The sequence below is a fragment of the Diabrotica virgifera genome, chromosome 6 (genome assembly GCF_917563875.1).
Source record: "Diabrotica virgifera virgifera chromosome 6, PGI_DIABVI_V3a".
In the NCBI taxonomy this organism is placed as follows: domain Eukaryota; kingdom Metazoa; phylum Arthropoda; class Insecta; order Coleoptera; family Chrysomelidae; genus Diabrotica; species Diabrotica virgifera.
The window spans coordinates 1104632-1128906 of NC_065448.1; the positions used below are offsets into that span (position 1 = coordinate 1104632).

The following is a 24275-nucleotide window of genomic DNA, read 5'->3' on the forward strand; positions in this document are numbered from 1 at the left end:
ATTGGTAGCATTATACACCTGAAATCGACCGCTTCTCTATTATTTCAAGTTGAATACACCAATTTGAGAATGTACCAAAAAACAAACTATTTTCACCTACCATATCTCTTTTTGTATTATAACTAGAAGATTTATGAAGGCAAGTGTCCCTTTGTTTTTTATAATCTACAAAAATGATTAATATAGTTTTATTAGTTAGATGCATAGTTTTTAAGGTATTCGGAAAATACCGTTCGAAAAGGTATTATGTTTAAATGAAAATGGCCAATTTTCAACCACGAATATCACAAAGAGTATCAAGTGTTCAAAAAAATTATAGAACAGTTTTTGCTTAGAATTAGGTTCTCTAACCAGAAGGGGTGAGAACCACTCCCAAGATAAAAGCACACATCGGCATAGGGTAGACTTTGAATTAGGAGATAAAGGCCCAAAATTTAATTAAAATCCATGCAGTAGGATAGAATTCGGAGGTAACATCCTATTCTTGCTCCCATTGACTGGCGTATTATTTAATCACTATTTTAAATATCTAAAAATTTTTAGATGAAGAATGACGTAACATAATGAAATTCGAACCAACAGGGATAAAAGTAAAAGCCGTACCGATGCTCCTGGTCGATTACTCCTCATTTAATCCCTATTTTAAATATTTAAAAATCGTTTTTTGCTCTCCTGAGAAATTTGGCCTTTTGCAGTTATGTCATCCTTATTCCGGACCGGCGATATTATCTTAAGTTGGTTAAATGTTAGGTAGAACATCTTAAAATATTGTAGAAAATACACTTTACAATCTCAAATATTCCAAAAATAATTTGTGTAATTGGATTTATAATGATAGACGTATGAATCATTCAGAAAGCATAAATGTCTTATCTTGTATTCTGTCTTTCACTGGTAGCTTTATTAGACACCAAACGTAGTAAAATGCAAGTTTAATGTAAATAAAAATATTCTTCTTTTTTGTGTACCGTGCTTGTTTTAAATCGTTGGCTATCGTCGTATTAACAAGCTGATGAAATGTTTCTCGGTCGGCAGCTACATCAAACAATTAGGCATTCCAAATCACGTGATATAATATGGCTGCTGGATGGCGAAACTGTCATCCATAGGCGTATCCCGGCGTATCCAATGTTTAAACCACTTCATATTTAATTTGCTATCACAATTTCACAAACTTCGCTACACAATTAACAAAAAAACAAAACCAAACAGGATATTCTTTACAAATTTGTCAATATTCAAGGTAAACATTAGATACGCCATGACCACCCCCCTTAACTATGTCTATGGCCATGTCAGTTTAGCCATCCACCGGCCACCACTGACAGTTCATTGGAATCCCTAATTACTCGACCGTTCGACCTGTCCCTTGTCTAATGTTACGCAGCCAGGACAATTGTTTTCTTCCAACCCTACGTTTTCCTTCGATTTTGCCCTGAATGATCAACCGGAGTAAGCGATATTTAGATGCTCTCATTATAATATGACCGAAGTATTGAACCTTTCTCATTTTTATAATGTTGATCAATTCTAGCTCTTTGTGCATGGTCTCCAGCACACGTTCATTGGATATGTGGCTGTCCACGGGATTCTGAGCATGCGGCGGTAAGACCACAACTCGAACGCTTCTAATTTGTTAAGGTTCTTCATTTTTGTTGTCCAGGTTTCACATCCATAGAACAAAATGGATCAGACGTAGCACTTCAATACTCTTAGACGTGTGGTCAATGACAGACTTCTGTTGCACAATACAGAACGCCAGCTAGTAAAGCTTTTTGGTGCAAGTTCTATTCTGGTCTAAATTTCCTCACCACTTTCAACCCTGCAGTCAATCCAGCTATCCAGATATCTAAGGTGTTCCATCCTTTCCAGGATTTTGTTATCTAATTTTAGTACTAAGTCTTCGATATTAATTTTTCCGACCACCATCCATTTGGTTTTCTTTGCGTTGATTGTTAAGCCCTTTGAAATGCATTTGTTGTTTACAGGGTTCAACAGGGTTTGAAGGTCTTCTAGACTATCTGCCATTATGGCGGTGTCATCTGCGTATCTGATGTTATTAATGAATTCACCACCGATTTTAACACCTTCACGACGATTATATAACGCTTCCTCAAAAATTGGTTCGGTGCACGCATTTGAACAAATAAAATATACTCAAATAAATAACAAATATTAGTGGCACTCGGATGGGTGGGTACGGACAATCTTTAGTTAATACCCAAAAATCGTAGGAACGTCTGATCACTACTTAGCCTAGGCTAGAAGTGGGATGGGACCGGTTGGTCACTCCTTGACATAGATAAGGAAAGGAAGCAATGAGATTGTAAAACCACAGAAAACCAATCTCGCCCTGTCCTTTGTTAATTATTTACTCGGCGGTACTCACAACGACTGTTTTCGAGGACATCGGAGTATTCATCCGAGAGTTCGTGACCTGCAGTGGTCAATACAAATTCTGGAAGAAACGGAAGTTTATTTTTTGGTCGTGTAAATACTAGGTGCCCTCTGGGATGGCAAGACGATTTTACAACTTTTTGACCCTTGGTGTTGCGACTCAGAATTATCCTCAAAACGTATGTTTTGCCTATGGATGCGATTCCGATGTTAATGGGTTGTATATCAGATGTGTTGTGTATAAGTCAAGAAGGGTATATGTTGATTTTATTACAGATTCTACGAAGTACAGCTCACTTCGTTCTTTGAATCTGGGTCCTCTACCTGCACTAATGCAGCGCGTACAGAGCAGCTTGGTAATCAATAAAATTGGTCCTATGAATGTTTTATATGGCTGCATAAGTGTTTTTGCCCATGGCATCAACTCCTCCCAGAAGAGATGCCCAACTTCTTAGAAATTCAAGGTTTTTTTCACCTCGTCCCAATTTAGAGTCCTAAATTAACGGACTCCCATTCGGGAAAAAATGTAGCATATATTTGTTTAGTCCGTGATTTCAACCGTATGATCTTTATCGGCTGGGCAATCTCCCATTTCGTAAACCGGTCTTGGATGACTATCAAGAAAATGTTCTCCTTTGTAGATCTTGGGAATGGCCCCATTAAATCAATTGAGATAGAATGCGAAGGCTTTTCTACAATGGATGGTAGACATTTTCCTGATAGTTGCATATGTGAAGGTTTGTTCTGAAGGCATTTTCTTAGTTTTTAATATAGGGTACTATTTTTTTGAATATGTTAGGCCAGTCGTATGTTTACCTTAGCTAATGGTTTTCACAATTTCTAAATGGCCTGGTTTTATGCGGTTCCTATTCGGTTTATATTCGGATTCAGTTGCTATTCGTTTCTTATTCTACTTGGATTTTTGTTTGTCGGGCGTGGACCGGCTGCATTTGGTGTAGAGCTACTCAGTTCACCCCACAACACAACCAACACAGGAAGAGTTTAGAGGCAAGATCTAAGTTTTAGTACTATTAATCATAGCTTGATCCGTTGAACGCTTTTTATAAAAACAAATTTTTCAATGGTAGCGAAAAATTATAAAATAACTGCTTATTGTAACAAACTGACTGACACGTAGCTATTTTTTGCTTGCAATAGAGGGTATATAATGTGCAGCTTGACTATCCCGTAAATTACCAGAATGGCAACTTTCATAGGCATTGGTAGCGTTTTCTCAGATCTCGATTTGTTAAAGGTGAGTTAGAGAATCGGTGAATTGTTAAATTTTAAAAGGATTTACTAAAAATAGCAATGAACAATGATAAAGTCAAATAATTGAAGAGGTTTATTCGATATTAATAATAAAAAATGTTTCTTCTTGTGATATTTTTTAGCTTCCATATACTATAGAAACGGGTAACAGCATCATCTTTGGTTTGTAGTAATTAGTTTGTTCTTGATTTTAGACAAATTGACTGTTTTGTCCTCATTCACTCACTTTTCCATGCTTAGATCATAGCTCTACCATTGGACGATACAAACTTTTTATTTATATCATATATTTGCTTAAAAATATCATTCACAAATCCCTTTAAAAATTAATGATTCACTTTTTATAGATCAAATTTTACATGCATGAGTATTACTAGACAAATTAACCTGGTGATAGTCAGTTATCTCTCTTGTGCACACTAAGTGAATCTTCTTCTTCTTTTAGTGCCTATTCGTTTCGAATATTGGCGATCATTCTGGCTATAATTATTTTATTAACTGATGCTTTAAATAGATTAGTTGTTGTTGTGGAAAACCATTTCCTCAGGTTCTTTAACCATGATATTCTTCTTCTCCGAATTCCTCGCTTTCCGAACACTTTACCTTGAAGGATTGCCTTCAGTAATCTGTATTTAGTGCCGTTTCTCATTATGTGTCCGAGATATTATAACTTTCTCCTTTTAATGGTATACATCACCTCTCTTTCTTTGACCACTCTTCGTAATACGGTCTCGTTGGTTATCTTGTCCGTCCATGATTCGCCTGTATTAGGATTAGGATCCTAAGGATCCTTAGGATGGTTATCTTGTTCGTCCATGATTAGGATTCGCCTGTATAGCCACATCTCGAAGGCTTTGAGTTTTTTCTCCATTGCTTCAGTGAGTGTCCAGGATTCAACTCCGTAATACAATATTGAGAAGATATAACATCGTAGGAGCCTTATTTTTATCTACAGATTAAGGTTGTGGCTTTTAAAGAGTTTGGCCATGTTGGCCAAGAGGGCACTCTTTTGTCCTGAGACTGAGAAATCGGTCTCGAAGGCGGATGAACCCTACAGAATGGTCAACGGTATAAGGATGCAGAAGGCAACGGGAAACCACTGCATTAAAGACTCATGGAGTATCCCTAGAAATCGTCATGGCTCACAGAAATGACAACCAACAACCTACTAATCATGGTTCTCGGATGCCAAGATTCGGCAGGGGAAGAAACAACAGTAACGACAGGGCTTCCCAGGCCGTTAGTCAGCGAAATCCCTGTTCACTAAATATATACAAATCCACCTACAAAATCGCTACATGGAATGTAAGAAGTATGTATGAACCTGGGAAACTGAAGAATATACAGCAAGAGATGATGCGACTGGATATCGATATATTAGGAATAAGCGATACAAGATGGGTCAGCTCTGGTGAACTCAATACAGACAATGGACGAATCTATTACTCTGGAAGCAGCGACACCCAACACAGATATGGAGTTGCTATGATCCTCAGCGAAAAAGTAACGAGATCAGTAACAGGCTTCGTTCCGATGTCCGAAAGAATAATAATGTTGCAGTTATTGACAACCCATGGAAAAATGAACCTAATCCAGATTTATGCGCCAACTGCTGACAAAAATGAAGAAGAAATAGAAAACTTTTATAGCGAACTCCAGAAAACATTACATCTCACAGCATCTAGAGACATAACAGTGATCATGGGTGATTTCAACGCAAAAATTGGCGAAGGAAAATGCTACCCTAATGTAGGATCATATGGGCTTGGCGAACGAAACGACAGAGGAGATCGCCTAATAGAATTTTGCCAGGAGCATAATGTTATAGCCGCAAATACATTCTTTAAATTACCTAAGCGACGCCTGTATACATGGAAATCACCAGCTGACAAAGAGCACAAAATTGTCAGAAATCAAATTGACTACATCCTAATAAAGCACAGATATCGAAACTCAATTCAGGCAGTAAAGGCATATCCAGGAGCAGACGTATCCTCTGATCACAGTCTTCTTATTGCTAGGTTTCAACTTCAACTAAAAAAGACGCAAAAAAGCCGCAACAACAATAAACTTAACATACAGAAACTAAAGTCAGAAGAAACAAAAGAAAATCTGAAACACGAAATCAACACAAATCTAGACAGAAACCCAGGAAATAATTGCAACGTAGAACAGCAGTGGCAATTCTTCAAAACCTCTATATTAGAACCAAGTAAGAAAGTACTTACTACAACCAAATGTAAGAAAGAAGAATGGATGACGGAGGAAATTCTAGACTTGATGAATGAAAGAAGAAAAAACAAAACCATTAATAAGACCCGCTATAAACAGCTTCAAAACCAAATAAGAAGAAAAATTAGGGAGGCTAAAGAAACCTACTTCTCTGAAAAATGTAAAGAAATAGAAGAACTGGAAAACACATATGACAACTTCAACCTACATAAAAAAGTCAAAGAACTAGCCGGAATAGGAAATAGAAGAACCTCAAATATATTGCTCGATAAAAATGGAAATATTATAATGGAGACAAAACGAAAACTACGACGATGGAAAGAGTATATCGAGGAACTATTTCATGACCAGAGAGAAGCTAGTACATCCGTAGATAGCCAAACGGGAGATGTAGGCCCAGAGATAACCAAATCAGAGGTTAGTCAGGCAATAAACTCTATGAAAACCAATAAATCTGCTGGTCCAGATGAATTGCCTAGCGAGCTGATAAAGTTGGTCAACGAGAAAAACCTGGACATAATAGTAGAACTGTTCAACGCTATCTATACTACTGGAATCATCCCTAGAGAAATGTTGACATCAGCCTTTGTGTGTTTGCCAAAGAAGGTGAATGCAAAAGAATGCAGTGACTACCGAACCATAAGCTTAATGTCACATACCTTGAAAATTCTATTGAAAATTATCCACGCCAGAATACACTCTAAACTGGAGCTGGATATTAGTGACACTCAATATGGGTTCCGCAATGGTATGGGTACCAGAGAGGCATTATTCTCCTTCAACGTGCTGACACAGAGATGTTTGGATGTTAACCATCCTCTTTACGTCTGTTTTATAGACTACAATAAGGCGTTTGATAAAGTAAAACATGATCGACTCATGGAAATCCTAAAAAATAAAAACCTAGATGAAAGAGATTTAAGACTAATAACACACCTCTATTACAATCAGCGAGCAATAGTAAGAATTGAAAAAGAAACATCTGAAGAAATGGAAATAAAGAGAGGAGTCAGGCAAGGCTGCATACTATCACCTCTATTATTTAACGCTTATTCTGAAGAGGTAATGCGAGAAACTCTGGAAGATGAAACAGTCGGCATAAGAGTAAATGGAGTCTTAGTTAACAACATCAGATATGCAGATGATACAGTAATAATAGCCGATAGTTTACAAGACCTGCAAAGACTCATGAGTAAAATAGTAAGGTGTAGTAGGGAGTACGGACTCTCTCTCAATATCAAAAAGACGAAGTTTATGAAAATTAGTAAAAACAACCATAATACTAACGAAATCTTGATAGTAGAGGGCCAGCAGATCGAAAGAGTAAAAAAGTACACTTACCTAGGAACACTTATAACAGAAAATAATGACTACACTGCAGAAATAAAAGTCAGAATCGAGAAAGCACGTTCTAATTTTATAAAAATGAAAAAGGTCCTATGTAGCAAAGATTTAACATTAGCTCTTAAAGTACGCCTAACAAAATGTTACGTATACAGTGTATTATACTATGGAGTGGAATCATGGACGTTAAATGTAGAGACAATGAGACGACTTAACGCCTTTGATATGTGGACCTATAGAAAAATTATGAAGGTTTCCTGGGTAGATAGAGTTACAAACAATGAAGTACTGAGAAGAATAGGTAAAGAAAAGGAAGTTGAACTTACAATTAAAGAAAAGAAGCTACAGTATCTCGGACATGTGATGCGGGGCGAGAAGTATGGTATCCTACGACTCATAATGCAGGGAAAGATAGATGGCATAAGAAGCATCGGAAGAAGACGAATTTCATGGTTGAAGAACCTGAGAGAGTGGTTTGGATGCAGCTCGAAACAACTATTTAGAGCTACTGCCTCAAAAATTAAAATAGCTATGATGATTGCCAACCTCCGTAGCGGAGATGGCACCTGAAGAAGAATATTGAATGCACTCCTAGCCTTCTCTATTCTACATTTTATTTCTTGTGAGTGATCCCATTGTTCGTTTACTATTGTTCCAAGATAGTTATACTGTTTTACTCGGTCCATTGGTGTATTATTGATAAGTAGTTGGGGGTCTCTAATTTTATTTTTGCTGATGATCATAAATTTAGTTTTTGATATATTTACTTGAAGTCTAAATCTTTCACTTACTTCATTTACTTTGTTTATTAGTTGCTGTAAACTGTTCAAACTGTCTGCAAAAATAACGGTGTCGTCTGCATAGCGGATGTTGTTTAGGCGTTCTCCATTTAGAAGTATTCCATGTTTTTCCGCAATTTTCCAAGGCTTAACTAAATATTTCCTCTGAATATAGATTAAATAATATAGGTGAAAGTATACAACCTTGTCTAACGCCTCCTAGAATCTGGATCGCTTCCGTTGGTTCACCTCCAAGATTCGTTCGTATTGTGGCTGATTGGTTCCAGTATAAATTTTGTATTATACGTCGGTCTTTAACATCCATTTGGGCTTTTGTTAGAACATCTGTCGGTGTTAAACTGTATCAAATGCTTTTTGGTAGTCCACAAAGCAGGTGTAAATATCACAAGTCATATCGCTGCATCTTTGAAATAAAACCTGTAGGCTAAACAGTGCATCTCTTGTACCTACGCCTTTCATGGATCCAAACTGTGTGTCTTGTATTCTCTCTTCGCATAGCTTGTATGTTCTACGATGTATAATTTTAAGAAAAAGTTTTAATGTATGGCTCATTAGACTTATTAGCCTATATTCTCCGCACTTTTTGCTCCCTGTTTCTTTGGTAAGGTAATAAATTCTGAAACTAGCCAATCTTTTGGGATATTGCCTGTGTCATAGATATTATTGAAGATTTTACATAGTATTCGTAAAGATTCATCATCAAGACATTTAAGAAATTCACATTGTACTCCGTCTGGTCCTGGAGCTCTACCTTCTTTTAGTGATATTATGGCTGCTCTTATTTCTGCTACTAGTATAGGTGGTCCTGTTTCCGTAGGTATTGGGGACTGGTTCTCCCTCTCATCAAAAAATAAATTTCGTATGTAATTTTTCCAGGTATTATTGATACTCTCTTTGTCCACGATTATCTCTCCATTGTCATTAACAAGTTTACTTATTCTTCTGTTTTTACATTTGCCTGTAATTTCTCTTACCTTCTTATGCACGTTGAAGTCGTCGTATTTACTTTGCAGAATTTCGATTTCTTGGCATTTTTTTCTTCAGTTCTTTCTGTTTGGCTTCTCTGATCTTTCTCTGTATCTCTCGCTGTAATGTTTTATACATGGAGTTATCGTTCTTGTTTTTCCTTCTTTCTTCCATTAGTTGCAGAATCTCTGTCATCATACATGTCTTATTCTTACCTTCGTCGTTCTTCATAAAATTGTCTTTAATGTCGTCTATCGTTTTATTAAGGAATTATATCTTATCTTCTGTGCTTTCCGTTGTATTATCGATTTCTCTGAATTTTCTATTTAATATTTTTTTGACTATTTCTTTTACTTCGTTACACTAAGTGAATAACGTCCTTTAATTTGATCCTGTCAATTGCCTTCTTAACGTATTCATTCATTGACGTATTCTAATGATTTCTTTTGCAGTTGCATCTCAAATAGCGATCGTAGTCTGCCCATGTTTCCATCTGAATGTGTCTCGTTTTTTATTAGTTCGTTTATATCTTTTCTTTGTACCCTCTGATCACTATTATCTAATATTTATCGTTGTGTTCAATAGAAGTCGTGCTCCATATATTTTGAGAAGCTCTGTCAGCGTTATCGTTGTATTTTTCTGACTAAAGTATTCTCCATTTTCATTTCATAAAGTATTAGTTTTCCATTTTCGTTTTTAACCTTCTGGTTATATTTTTGCTTTATTCCAGGTGTTACTTGGTTGCCTATTCATGCGTTAAACTCTCACTGTATTATCATCTTCCGTCTGATTTGATCTACTACCTGTAATTCATCATAAAATATTTCCCTTGTTGTTTGAAGCTTGTTATTTTCTGGGCCGTATACTCCGATGATGTTCAGGTCTTCCTTCTACATTCTTGTTGTTGTTCTGAAGCTATTTTCTTGTGGCATTTTTATAATCAAGTATATTCAAATGGGAAATAAGCCACAATTTTACCTAAAAATGATTTTATTAACGTTTCGACGCCCAAGTCGGGTGTCGTTGTCAAAATATAAAATAATACTAAATAAACAAAAATGTTGTTGCTTAGTAAAAAATTCTTCTAATAATTTATTTAATCTGACTCATTTATATCGGCAATTCAGACACGTATTATACATTTCAAAGTAGACGACTTTAAAATGATATTGCCAATATTGATGAGTTGCGTTCCTGGGACGACTTTACTAAAAGATAGTTCATTCGATTACATGAAATCAACCTCAACTCAAGAATATCCGCCACAAAAAATCATAGCATGTGATCAGTCTTTAAAAAGACAACCAAATGCAACGGTGGCACTGAAATTCTCGCGTTAGAGATTCCATAGTAAATCACGAGGGAAAACCAGGAAAAACCTCGTGATATTATCCCGACATCGTAAGTATTTGGGTTTACATTTAGTTTACTCTCAAAACTAATACCAAATTCTGACTTGATATTTTAAATTTTAAATAATACTAAAATACTAAATATGTACTAACTAGATATGTTACTGATTTACTAATTGTGGTATTTTCTTTCTATTGATTTCCTCCTTTAATATGGGTAACCACATCCTACTGCATTCTACCGAGGAATTTGCGACACAATTGGTTTCATTTAGCATAATTAGAGCCGCTTCTTTGATTTTTCTCTTTTTACTATCTGCTTCTTTTAGGAATATACTTGAATCTCTCCACTGAACTCTATGTTCATTATCCCATGCGTGTTGACATATTTGAGATCTATCAAATTCTCTATTTTTTATATAAGACTGATGTTCATTTACTCTAACGTCTAATGGTCTTGACGTTTCACCTATATAAAATTGTTCGCATTCACAAGGTATTTTATAAATACAATTCTTTGTTCTTTCTTGTTCACTGTTAGGTTTAGTTTTAGATAGAATAGATCTCAATGTGTTTGTTGTTTTGAATGTTGTTGAAATGTTGAATTTATTTCCTATTGTTTTAAGTTTCTCGGATAGTCCTTTTACATATGGTATTGATATTTTCCTCGTATTATTTCTTGTGAATGTTGTAGGATCCCTTTCTAAGTTGTTCTGTTCCATTCGATCCAATCTTGACAATTCCTTATTTATAAACGATATGGGATAATCATTTTTTAATAACACAGATGTTAACACTTGTTTTTCTTCTAAAAATGAATTTTCGTTAGAACAAGTAATTTTGGCTCTATCATATAAGGATTTAATGATTCCCTTTTTAACGTTGATGTTATGATTTGATTTGTAATTGAGATATCTGTTGGTGTGTGTTGGTTTTCTATACACTTGAGTCTCATATCCAGTACCCTTCTTTGAGACCAAAACATCGAGGAAAGGTAGGGTGTTATTGTATTCCTTTTCCATTGTAAACTTTATTGTCTCTTCTTGATCGTTTATAATATTCAGGAACGTATCCAACAATTCCGATCTATGAGGCCATATGGAAAACACATCATCTACATATCTCCACCATACTGTGGGTTTTAAATTTTGTTTAGAAATGATATTAGTTTCGAAATCTTCCATAAATATATTAGCCAATAATGGAGATAAAGAAGAGCCCATTGCGAGACCAAAATTTTGTTTATAGAATTCATTATTTAGTTGAAAATAGGTATTATTAGTACATAATGTCAATAACTCCATTATAGCTGATACATTTAGTCTTGTCCTAGTTGTTAATGTATTATCATTTTCTAATTTCGTTTTGATTATGTTTAAAGTTTTATCTAATGGCACATTTATAAATAAACTGTTTATGTCAAAACTTACTAAAATATTATTTGGATTAAATTCAATATTTGATAATTTGTTTAAAAAATGTTGTGTATTTTTTTTATAAATGTGTCATTATTATTTGCAAATGGTTTTATAATATTTAATAAAAATTTTGATAGTTCACTACAAGGAGAATTGATGGTACTACAAATAGGTCTAAGTGGAATATTTGCTTTGTGAATTTTCGGTACTCCATAAAAATGTGGTGTCTTACTGTAATGAGGTGTCATTAATTTTCTTTGATAGTACGTTAGGCCATTTTTAAATTTGAATAAAGTTCTATAGATTTTGTTTTCCAGTGTCTTCGTTGGATCCTTCGTTAATTTGGTATAAGGTCCATTTGTAATTAGATCTGTAATTTTGTCCTCATATTGTACTTTATCCATTATTACAGTTGCATTTCCTTTATCCGCTGGTAGGATTGTTATGGAGTCATCATTTATTAAAGTTTTTAAAGCTTTCATTTCCTCTTTGCTGATGTTCTGTTCATTTCGACACCCGACTTGGGCGTCGAAACGTTAATAAAATCATTTTTAGGTAAAATTGTGGCTTATTTCCCATTTGAATATACTTGATTCTACATTTCTTATCTTCGTTATTAGAATCCTTTTTGATCCTGATTGACATTCTTTGATGTGATTTTGGTATCTTTGGTGTATTAGTAAGAGTACACATTTTTTGACCCTTTTTTCTTTTGCTAGTGTACTGTTAGTATATATTCACCTAATTTTGATTGTCCTTTTCTTTTTTGTTTCCTGTAGTAACTTAAGTTATTTCCTGGTCTCTTATGTTGAGCGATCTGATGTTCCATCTCATTTGGGCTTTGGATGTTTTTCTCTTGTCCTTATTTCTTGTCGTGGTCGTCTTCATATTATCAATCCGGTTCCCAGGCTTTATATTGTTTCTTTAAGCAGTATTCGTTATTACGATGGTAGGTTGCTAACCTTGCTAGTCACCCTTCACATTTTATCCGGGCTTGGAACCGGCTGTGGTAACCGCAGAGCTACTCGATCCACCCCGTAATTACTTCAAGCAGTGTTATTTAGGATAAACAAAGGAAACAGAGTTGAACACAGGGTATTCTGGGCTTATAGGAGTGAGGACATTTTGCTTGTCTTAACGGGTTATGGCTTATCTTTGCAGTTATGGCTTTAACTATTGTACAATAAGCTAATGCTTCATTAAAAATATTTAAAAATTTCATAACCGGTTTACTATCATACACATTAGTAAGTTCTACAAATATGATGATTTTCTTTATTGACTTTATTTCTTTGATGCCATTTTTTAAACAAGTCTCTTCTAAATTTCAGGACCACCTAATACCTAACTCCGCATGGAAAGATTACTCCTCGAATACAAACTACGCTTTCGACGCATTCGAAACCCCCTCCACAGTCACCCTCGAAGAGAAAAAACACTCCAACGGCAACACTAATGGCACCAGCACCAAACCGACGAAAAGTCGCCACATCCAACGGCCTCAGACCCGGCCGCCCAGCGTACCACCAGCAGCACCACAAGGAGACACTCGCTCTCTGCAGCGCCCGCGCATGGGCAACTATCCCCCCACCAACATGGACAGAAACACCTTTTCTCTGCCGAGAACAGTGTATGACAGGAACCACTACCAAGACAGAGGTAGACAAGGACCTGATATGCAGCCTGCGGACTTTTATTTTATGCCCTCGCAACGCAAATACTCAGGTGAAGTGGTTAGAGTTTACGTAGATTATAACAATCAGCCGAAGTGAATATGGTGGTGTACTAACTTTAAGGGACTTTTAAGTTAATTTCAGAGATCGCAAAGCGAAATACTGTAGGTAACTTATCGTTCAACGCTTTATAGTCCAATCAGCAGCCATTTTCTCGTGGAATTTTGAGAACCAAGGTCGATTTTCTTGAAAATTTGGATTTAGGTAGTAATTATAACCTTTGTCAAAATCTACCGTATACCGAACTGCGCTTTTGCCCTGGAGCTGAAAACAACCCCATCTGGAAGATGAAATTTTCTTAATCAAAATAACTATGGAAATCGATAGAGTGACCAATTCTGAGTAAATTTTGTTCTATAATTTTTTTTTTTGCAAAATTGACACTTTCCAAGTTAATTGCGATTGAAACTATGCATTTTTCATTGAAAAACACTCGCGTTTTGTAACCGTTTTTCATGAATAACATAAAACAATTTAATTTTATAGAAAAACTCATTAAGAACAAAATTGTAGCTAATAGCAAAACAAAGAGATTACCAGACCTATGTTAAACCCAATAACGACTGAGTTATTGCTTTTTAAAGTATGGTTATTTGCTAATAACATCGAAATGGAGAGCCTTTAATCTCAAATATCTCGAATGTGGTGCAATTTTTTGTGAAAACATAACAGATATCTTTTAAAGTTACTAAAAAAGCTTTCAAATAAGCTCTGATAAAAGTTTCTTGCATAAAAACTGACTGACATGACTAAAATAAAGTAGCTCTCTGCTTTTTTCTTTTTGAAATGTAAAAATTAAAGCCTCATCGTTACAATCCTAATAGAAATGAATAGCTTCCCACTTGAAATTAACTTTATTTAGGTATAATTGATACGATCCATGTGATTTAACCGGTTTGGAATGCTTAGTTTAGAAAAAATAGTTGCTTAAATCGAAAATCGACGTTCTCAAGATTTTTAAAAAAAGTTAATTTTCCTTAAATAAAAAGTATACATATTATAAAAAAAATGGTTCAAATATTAATTGTAGAATTTATTTTACTGAAAATTTTGATTTTTTTTGTTTTTGTACCATAAATACTTAGGTTTATTAAAAAAAATGATTTTTTTTTAATTATAATAATGTCATTTTCGATTTAATCAACTATTTTTTCTAAACTAAGCACTCAAAACTGGTCGAATCACATGGATCGTATCAATTATAACTTAATAAAGTTAATTTCAAGTGAGAAGCTACATTTGTATTAGGATTGTAACGACGAGGGTTTAACTTTTACATTTCAAAAAGAAATAAGCAGAGAGCGACTTTATTTTCGTCATAAGTCAGTCAGTTCTTATGCAAAAAACTTTTGTCAGAGCTTATTTGAAAGATTTTTTAATGAACTTTAAAAGATGTGTGTTAAGTTTTACGAAAAAATTGAACCACATTCGAATTATTTGAGATTGAAGGTTCTCCATTTCGAGGTTCTTCGAAAATAACCATCATTTAAAGAGCAATAACTCAGCCGTTATTGGGTTTACCTAGGCCTTTCCAACGCGACTCTCTTTGTTTTTTATTAGCCACAATTATGTTCTTAATGATTTTTTTTATAAAATTAAATTTTTTTAAGTAATTCATGAAAAACGGTTATAAAACGTGAGTTTTTTCAATGAAAAATGCATAGTTTCAATCGCAAATAACTTGGAAAATATCAATTTTGAAAAAAAATTTATAGAACAAAATTTACTCAGATTTGGTCACTATCGATTTCCTTAGTTATTTTGATTAAAAAATGTTCATCCCCTAGATGGGGTTGTTTTCACTCCCAGGGCAAAAGCGCAGTTCGGCATAGGGTAGATTTTGAAAGAAAAGTGTCAATAGAGCTTAAACCCCATTTTTTATTAAAATCTAATTGATTGATTAGTTCTAATAAAGTTTTATTTTCAATATTGTTAATATTGAAAGTAAAACTTTCGTTCGTTTAGAAATAATATTCTTTTCAAGTATCCCCAATAAAAATAATCTTTAGGATTCAAATCGGGGGAACGAGGAGGCCATTCCACTAATAATAATCTACCAATCCACTTGTTCACTCTATATGTAAAAAATTGCCTTTTTATTAAATATTTGTAAAATGAGTTACCTCGCATTGAAATCTTTTCGATCTTTGAAATTAATTTGTTGTAAATTGATTCAAATGTTTATAGATTTCGATTTTACTCTGTCTATAGGAATGGGACCTTAGTACTACTCCTGTCACAGCTCATTAATCACTTCAACCTCTCTAGCCAGGTTAGTTTCCACAACAGTACCATTATTGAGACTGTAAAATAAGTTGTACATATTATGTAGTTATTCGGTGGTGAATCCATGAAATACATAAATATAATGAATTTACTTATAGGCAATGTTTACTGAATTGATATTAAATGAACAAAACATTTACGGTTTTATTTGATTGTTATATATTTCTTTAAACGGTTACTGTACTCATAACATAACGCATAATTTTGAACACGGTGCAATTATGTCCAAAAGGACACATTAATTCTTTCATGCCTGTATTTTTTTGCATAATATTGCCTCTTAAGATCCGATTTTACCTTGGAAAATATAAAAAAGTCGCATAGGTCCAGGTCTGGCGAATACGGTGGATGTTTCAATCATTCTCAATTCTACATGAATATTACAAAATCTAACGGACAGTAATTCCGGAGATTTTAGCAAAAGCTCTCATTTTTTATATGTTTTTTGGACAATATTGCCCCTTAAGTTCTGATTTTATCTTTTCTTCTTCTGGTGCCTATCCGTTACGGATGTTGGACACTAACATAGCTATTCTGACTTTGTTGGCTGCTGCCCTGAAAAGTCCGGTAGTGGTTAAGTTAAACCATTTTCGCAGGTTATGCAGCCAGGATATTCTTCTCCGTCCTAGACCTCTTTTCCCATGCACTTTACCTTGGAGTATGGTCCGAAGTAGGTCATATCGTTGTTCATTGCGCATTATATGGCCCAGGTATTCCAGTTTGCGACGTTTTATGGTTACGACTAGTTCACGCTCTTTACCCATTCTATGTAGAACTTCTTCGTTGGTAACTCTGTCTATCCAGGAAATCCTCAACATGCGTCTATAGCACCACATCTCAAATTCTTCGAGTCTCTTCAGTGATGCTTCAGTTAAGGTCCATGACTCCATGCCATATAAAAGAACGGAGAATACGTAGCATTTTAGTAAACGAACTTTTATTTCCAATTTTATATCGTGGCTGTTAAAGATTTTTTTCATTTTGACGAAAGCTGATCTTGCCTTCTCGATCCTTATCTTAATTTCCGTCGATTGGTCCCACTGTTCATTTAAGTTTGTAACTTTTGTTACATTTGTAAAATTTTATCTTAGAAAATATAAAAAAAACTCACATACGTTTAGGTCTGGCAAATGCGATGGATGTCGATTATACATGATTATTATAAAATCTATAATGGCCAGTAATTCCCGATTTCAGCAAAAGCTCTTAATTTTTTGTATCTTCTGTACAATTTGCCATTTAAGCTCTGATTTTAACTTAGGAAATATATAAAAAAAGTCACATACGTCCAGGTCTGGCGAATACGGTGGATGTTTCAATCATTCTCGATTCTACATGATTATTACAAAATCTAACATACAGTAATTCCTGAGATTTCAGCAAAAGTTGGCACTTATACCACGATTTTTGTAAATCATCATCATCATTTTGGGTTAATAACTCTGTCTAGGTCCTAGGCTCTTCAAGAATTTCTCTCCTGTCGTCCCTATCCATCGTCTTCCTCCGCCAATCACTTGTTCCCATATTTCTCATGTCTTCCTTTTTGTTCTCTGGGCAATGCGTATATCAAGAAGCGTTTTTTTAGCTGGAGTATTTTGTTTCATCCGCATTACATGTCCTACTCACCCAGAGGTGTAACCAGGATGATCCTAAGGGGGGACTTAAAACTACTTGATGGTCTCTGCGGGGTATGGAATAATAATGGTGTTAAGCGTATAGAGCTCAAAGTACATACAAATTGGGGGGGGGGGGGTTATAACCCCCAAAATCCCCTGGTTACGCCTATGTACCCCTCTTTTAAAGCATTATTTACAAATTCTTCATTTATAAAACTTTTTCGACCATTTTTAAAATTATACATTTGTTATGAGGAGCAGCACTTTTTTTTAAACATTAAAGAATATTTTAAGGGAATTTTTTCTCTTGTAGATAGGTTATGTTAAGCTGTAAAATATCCGCATGTTTTGACAGAGGGGATGTTTATGTTGTCTTTTCTAGTCTTAAGTTGTAGACAGTAGTTTAACCAGTGTCGTTTGTATATTCAATATAGGAAGATAATATAAGTTACTTGTATGTAACTAATAACAAAGCTAAGCGATAATATATTGTAGATAAATACCACTCTTTTATATAGGACTACTTCTTCTTCCCGTAGCATTACAACCTGGGGTAGGTCTTGGCTGACTGCACAACTCATCTCCATCTCGAATGATCGTTGATGATAGTTAGGTCCGTGGGTAGCCCCATTGTTAAATACTTAATGCAAGATATCACATCACGTTGTCAAGATTTGTTGCGGTCTTGATTCTAAACAAAAAAATTTACCATACTTACACTGCACTACTTCTGGTACTTCTATCAAGCTTTTTGGTCAATATTGTAATAATTTTAGATAAGTCATTTCTAGAATACCATTCTTAAGAGATTTAAACCAAATTGATAGGATAGGATTGATAGGATTTTTTAAGTAAAAGAAAAGAACATCTCTACGACGTATATATCAACCCCAATTATATTTATGTAATACTCTCTCGTTTTATACCGCTAACGCGACTTTGGGATTATAGCAGGGTAGTCTACTCCAGTGCATTTTACAAGGTAAAATTAAAGGAAAAAGGACCCCAGGACGAAGAAGAATATTCTGGCTTGCTAACCTGAGAGCATGGTATAGAAAGACCTCAACACAACTATTCCGTATAGAAACGAACAAAATCATCATAGCCAGAATGATCGCCAACGTTCGGAACGGATAGGCACCATAACAAGAAGAAGTCTGCTATATCTAGGGCCTACGGTATACAAGGAAGGTAACAGGGCCAGTGCTACGCTTCAACCGCCTATTATTACCCAAAGTACTCACTTTATTCAGGCTGAGTCGGCCTAGGGCCTACAGACATTTATAAATGTCTAGATGTTCTCGCCGGCGCTGGGTTTCGAACCCCGGCCTACCTGCGTGGAAGTCAGACATACTACCGCCTGAGCTATCCGGGCCCTCAACACCAATTATAATTTATTAATATATAAATGGCCTAAATAGTTAAAAATAACCAAAAAGGGTAGATCATTGTGTTTGTTCAGAAACAAAATAACCTATCAATGTGTCTAGCGTGACGTCATACTAATATGACGTACTACTAAACCTTGTCTCGTTGCGTTTCTTACCACGTTTTCCGTAAAAAATTGATTTTCCTATTACCACTATGGAAGCTTTTTTAATTTCCACAACTCTGGGCCTATAACCTTTAATAGGGATGCATGATGGAAAAGAATTTACTTAGATGACATACTACAAAGGATACGGTGACAAATCTAAACCTTTTTTTATAACAATAATGCCTGGTTACAATACATATTTCACCAATTGCAATACCAACAGATTTCACGTTACCAACTTTAGAGCAATTTAGATTATTTTCATTACAATATTCATATATAGGCCAAACTTTCTGTTTTGGATCAGTTTACGTGTTAAACAGGTTCGGGGTTACTTATGTTTGATTGTATTTGTTTTGTGCGTACTGTTTATAACATCACACACCACACACACCTGTTATCGCTTAGTTTTGTAAATAGTTAATGATAGAATAGTATATAATTTATTATCACGCAGTTTCCGCGAGTTTTGCTATTCTATACAAAAGTATAATTAAATAAACAACCAATAAAATAAAAGACTTAAATATCAATTAATATCAGTTAATATGTTATCCTTAGTCTTGTCCTAAGCTCTTCATGTAACACTGAGTTCCAGCTCTTATATCTTCGTTTTAGTGGTCTGCTGCAATGATTTTATTATTTATTGCAGAGTTGTCTACGAATTTTCAGTTTTTTGCTGTTACTCTGTCGTATGCTGTTGCTAGGTCAATAAATAATAGGTGAATGTCTTGGTTTCTTGATACTTTACTGCTTACTGTTTTACTTCACAGGGTTTTTGTCCTTCTTCTAATAAACTTTTAAGATTTTTTTTGTATAGTCGTTGCAGTTTCTTTGCAGCGTCTTACTAGGTTATAGCATATGTACATGTTTACCACATACAAAGCAGCCCAAGATTTTGTAGACAAAAGAAAGATGTTTGGGGCAATGAGAATTCTTCAGTTACTCCTTATAGAAGGCGACGCCATAAAAATAGCTGACAAACAACCAAGAATATATATGTATATCTTCAAATATACCAAGAAATACCAGTGCAAAACTCTACTACAAAAAAGCATACATTCGGTTCTCACAAGACTTGGACTTGAAACAGAATGAAAACATGTTAGAAAGTTTTGAGTGAAAAGTACAGAGAATCATTTATACAGCTGTGAATGACAATGATGTATGGATAAGACGGTACAACTTAAACTTCACAGAAGATATCTGGGACCAGAAGCGGGTAGGACCTGTAATGAGGATGGGGCAAAGTGTCACTGTAAGAAAAACGTTCCTTGTGTTGTAAAGCCAGAATGATATGAGGATGGTGATGAAATCAGTATTGGCACAGTACCCAGAGGCTATAACCAGTGAAATGTACTTTTAGAAACATTGACTTAATTGAATGCATGAATCTAGTATTGTAAAACTAGCATGATATAATAATTATGATGGTGATGAAATCAGTATTAGCACAGTGCCAGAAACTAGTATCCCAGTCGAAAGTACTTTCAAAAAATTCACTTCATTTTTCTTCATGTGTCATCTCCTCTAAGAAGGTCGGCAACCATCATGGCAATTCGCACTTTCGATTCCGCTGCTCTAAAGAGATCAGGACCCCGATTTTTGACCCTTCGCTTCTTATACTAAAGAGGTACGAAGCGAATACGTTCGATAACGAAGCGAAGGGTCAAAAATCGAGGTGCAGAACCTTCGCTTCGTCATCGAAAGTATTCGCTTCGTATACTAAACAGATACGAAGCGAATACGTTCGATAACGAAGCGAAGAGTCAAAAATCGACGCCCAACATAAGTGCAGTTAAACCAAGCTCTCCAATTATTTAACCAGGAGATGCATCTTCTTCCACGACTCCTTCTACCCTGTATTCTTCCTTGTATTATTCATTGCAACAAGTTATAACGCTCGCCCCCATGACATGTCCCAGATATTTCAGTTTTCTAACTTTAATTGTAATTAGAAACCTCTCTTTCTTTTCCCATTTTTCTCAACACATCGACATCCGCGACTCTACCCACCCAACTTATTTTTAATATCCTTCTGTAGGCCCATAACTCGAAGGCTTCTAATCCGAAACATGTTTCATTAACGTCCAAGCCTCCAAACCATAAAATAATACGGAGAACACGTAGCATCTTAGAAGTCTTATCCTTAAAGAAATTGTAATATCCCTGCTTCATTGACTTCATAGTAATAGAAAAAAAAAAACTGTATTATTTTGTTTATTTAGCGTATGGTGTAACCCAATACTCTGGGTATTGGGATTTGGAAGAAAAAGAGCTGATGAAAGAGGGGGAAAATAGAAGAGAAGAGGGTTAAGATACTAATGGAGAGTGGCTTAGCTCAGACGAACAAATCAAAGAGGCAGAGAGACACTATATCTCAAGTGAGGACTCGGGCTAGCTTCAGTGCACTAAATATTGGCTTTAAAATATACAAACAGAGATATGGGATAATGAAAGGGTAGAAACAAGGAAGAAAATGAGACAGGTTAATGCGAGAAGGGAACGCAACTAGATAAGAACGCTGGAGACAGAATAATATGAAGATACGACAAGGAAAGAAGAAGAAAAAGGGCGCCAACTCGAACGAACAGCTCAGATTTCTGAACCGAGGATTTGAAAAGTTCGAGATTTTTGAAATAAAGAAAAACAGAATAAACGACCAATAAATAAATGACAGTGATACAATGACCTGAAATACAAAAAAAAATATTCACTATTTACCTTGTTCTGCTATATTATCAACTGGTGATACGAGACTGAAATAAAAATCAACCTTACTAAGAACAAATATATTTATAATATTTCACAATTTACAATGTATCCATGATACTTATAAAACATGTGAGATAAACAATAGTGGTGGAGTTGAGAAAAATAACAATCTAGAACCCAAAGGGTTACGCCAAGTAAATTACCACCGCTATTGCGCAATATAAAAATATCAATAACGAAAACCAGGTCAGTGTCCGTAAGCGTAGCGAAATCCTATACTATGGTTAGTATACTAATATTAATTGATCCTAGACTAGATAAGGTATAGTTAATACTAGAACAACTAATGGTTACACAAAAAAATTTAATACCTTATCTAGCAGAGACTTAAAGGGTGACGTACTCACCAATCGAACTATTAAGTGTCCGAAACAATAGAAATACCAGATCTATGTCTAAGTACTATACCTAAGTAAACATAGATGCTGGAAGCTATATAAAACTAACAAAATGAGTTTGGTTAAAGACTTTTCCAGAAATATTATTTAAAACCTATCGACAATCTTTATATATGTCTTAATTCCCCTTTCCCTTATCAATTAATTTATTTTATTTGAATATTTATTTATTATTTACCATTACCTAACTTTATTTAAAATCCTACTTCAAAAAACCTATGTATATAGTGTAGTATAGGTACCTGTTATATGCATATAAAAAGTTTACACAAATTTATTACTGTAGAGTAAAAACCAAAATATTTATAGGTATGAATTGAAATAAAGAAAAAAAAACTCTTATCTTTTATAACTCCTGGGTATATTCATAGGAAGGTCCACTAGATTTGGGAAATCTCTGTGCACTATAACATCTGTGTGGAGCGGTCTGAAGTTGAGAGGTTCTGTGGATGTATTTGGTGAAACGGGTCGGTAATGGTTTATGATGTCCTACTATTAGTTATATAAAGTATATTTATCCATAAAAAAATCCAACTAAGTATCCAAATTAGTTATATAAGGTATATTTATCCATAAAAAAAAATCCAACTAAGTATCCAAATTATGGGTGGAATGGAAATATGATGTAGAATGTAAAAACGAACCCTGGGATCTCTGATACGTGACCACGTGGTATAATTTATGTTATAATTTCTTGAATTCTTGTTTTTTTGTTACTTTGGAGATTGTCTGTTGAGTTTCCTGATGTTTAGTTTACTGGTGGTATGTAATATATTTAATTTCAGTCCATTATTTTCCCAGAGTTCGTCTACAAATAGCAAGCAGCTCACGTATCAGAGCGGATGTTCTTTAACCAACCGATTTTACTATTACGAGTTTCGCTTCTCTACCGTCCCGTTGGTCGTTCGGCCTGCGCCTACACGTCGAAGCGTTAGGGAGTTATAAAGATACATAGGCGCATCAAATAAAACACTTACGGGGTAGCAATAAATGCTACAATGGGTAACATCACAGAATAGGTAAAGATATCCTGTTTTTTATATATTCTATTGACTCTTCGGTTCCCATTACGAAGTCTGTAGGGTCGCCTGTGTGGGCAGTCCTGTGACATGTGTCTGATCGTCTGTCTTGAGTGTCTTGCAGCACAGCAGTCACAAGAAGGCGAGGGAAGTTTACCCCATCTGTAGAGGACTGCCCAAATCTTACGGGGACGTTCACATCCGTCTGTGATGTCCAGTAGACTATGGTAATGCGGATCTGTCTTACTTTCCCGTTCTTATCTCTATCGGGTATTTAAGTCAAACTTGATTACTGCAGCGCTTCAGGGGAGGTCACCTAGTTCGAAAACGGTTTCCAAGAATACCGTGGATGTCGTTGTGGACTAGAAGTTGACGACTATCCACAATTTTGTTGTATTATTTGTATGTTCAATGCATGTTCGCGGTGTAGGTTGGTTGGAGCTATGCTACCAGGGGTGGATAGCCACATTTGCGCATAATTGTGCTTGTTATCATACGCATATTTATTATTATTTATATACTTTTGATTATAAAATAGCAAAACCATTTCAGACTGTTTTCATGTACATATTTTATCGTATTATTTAAGGGAAATAATATTATACACTTATATACAAATACTTTAATACGAAGAAAGCCAAATAACCTCTTTACTCCATGTACATATAGAGAAATATTTTGTAGATTTATAGATTTATCTACTATTTTGTAACTATCAGTAAAAAAAGAGCTAAAAATGTAGGTTTCTCGTTGATCGGTAGTATCGAAGACATTTAGTGTTATTTTAAAGCATAGAAATATACACAAAATTTTGTTACTTTCTTTAAAGTCTATAGTTGAAGTTTTTCTGTTTGTATAATTTATCCTTTTTAATATTTGTAAGTATTTTTGTAAAATTTAACCAATAAATTCTAAGAAATTTTATATGTTTCTTTTCGTTGCATTTTTTATTCACCTTTTGTACCATCCTAGTGATTGAAGAAGTAATTTCAAAAGATCGGTACACAATATGCTCAAAGGCACTACATCGTTGCTCAGTCTATGCAGATTATATTCGGGGAAACAACAACAACAACAACAACAAAAAAGAAATAAGGAAGAGAAAAACCCTTGAAATAAAAAAGAAAGAG

The 24275-nt window shown here is 34.9% G+C and overlaps 1 protein-coding gene across 4 annotated transcripts in view; it reads left to right on the plus strand.

The window, feature by feature from the left end:
- Positions 1-24069, plus strand: part of LOC114330596 (uncharacterized) — a 128720-nt gene extending 104651 nt beyond the window's left edge. For 2 of the 4 annotated variants that reach the window (XM_028279993.2, XM_028280010.2), the window contains one exon: positions 13113-24069. In XM_028279993.2, the coding sequence (XP_028135794.2) occupies positions 13113-13553 (441 nt within the window). In that variant the 3' untranslated portion in view covers positions 13554-24069. The remainder of the gene's footprint in view (positions 1-13112) is intronic. The other 2 variants (XM_028280001.2, XM_028280012.2) reach the window with 2 other exon arrangements.
- The last annotated feature ends 206 nt before the right edge of the window (positions 24070-24275 follow it).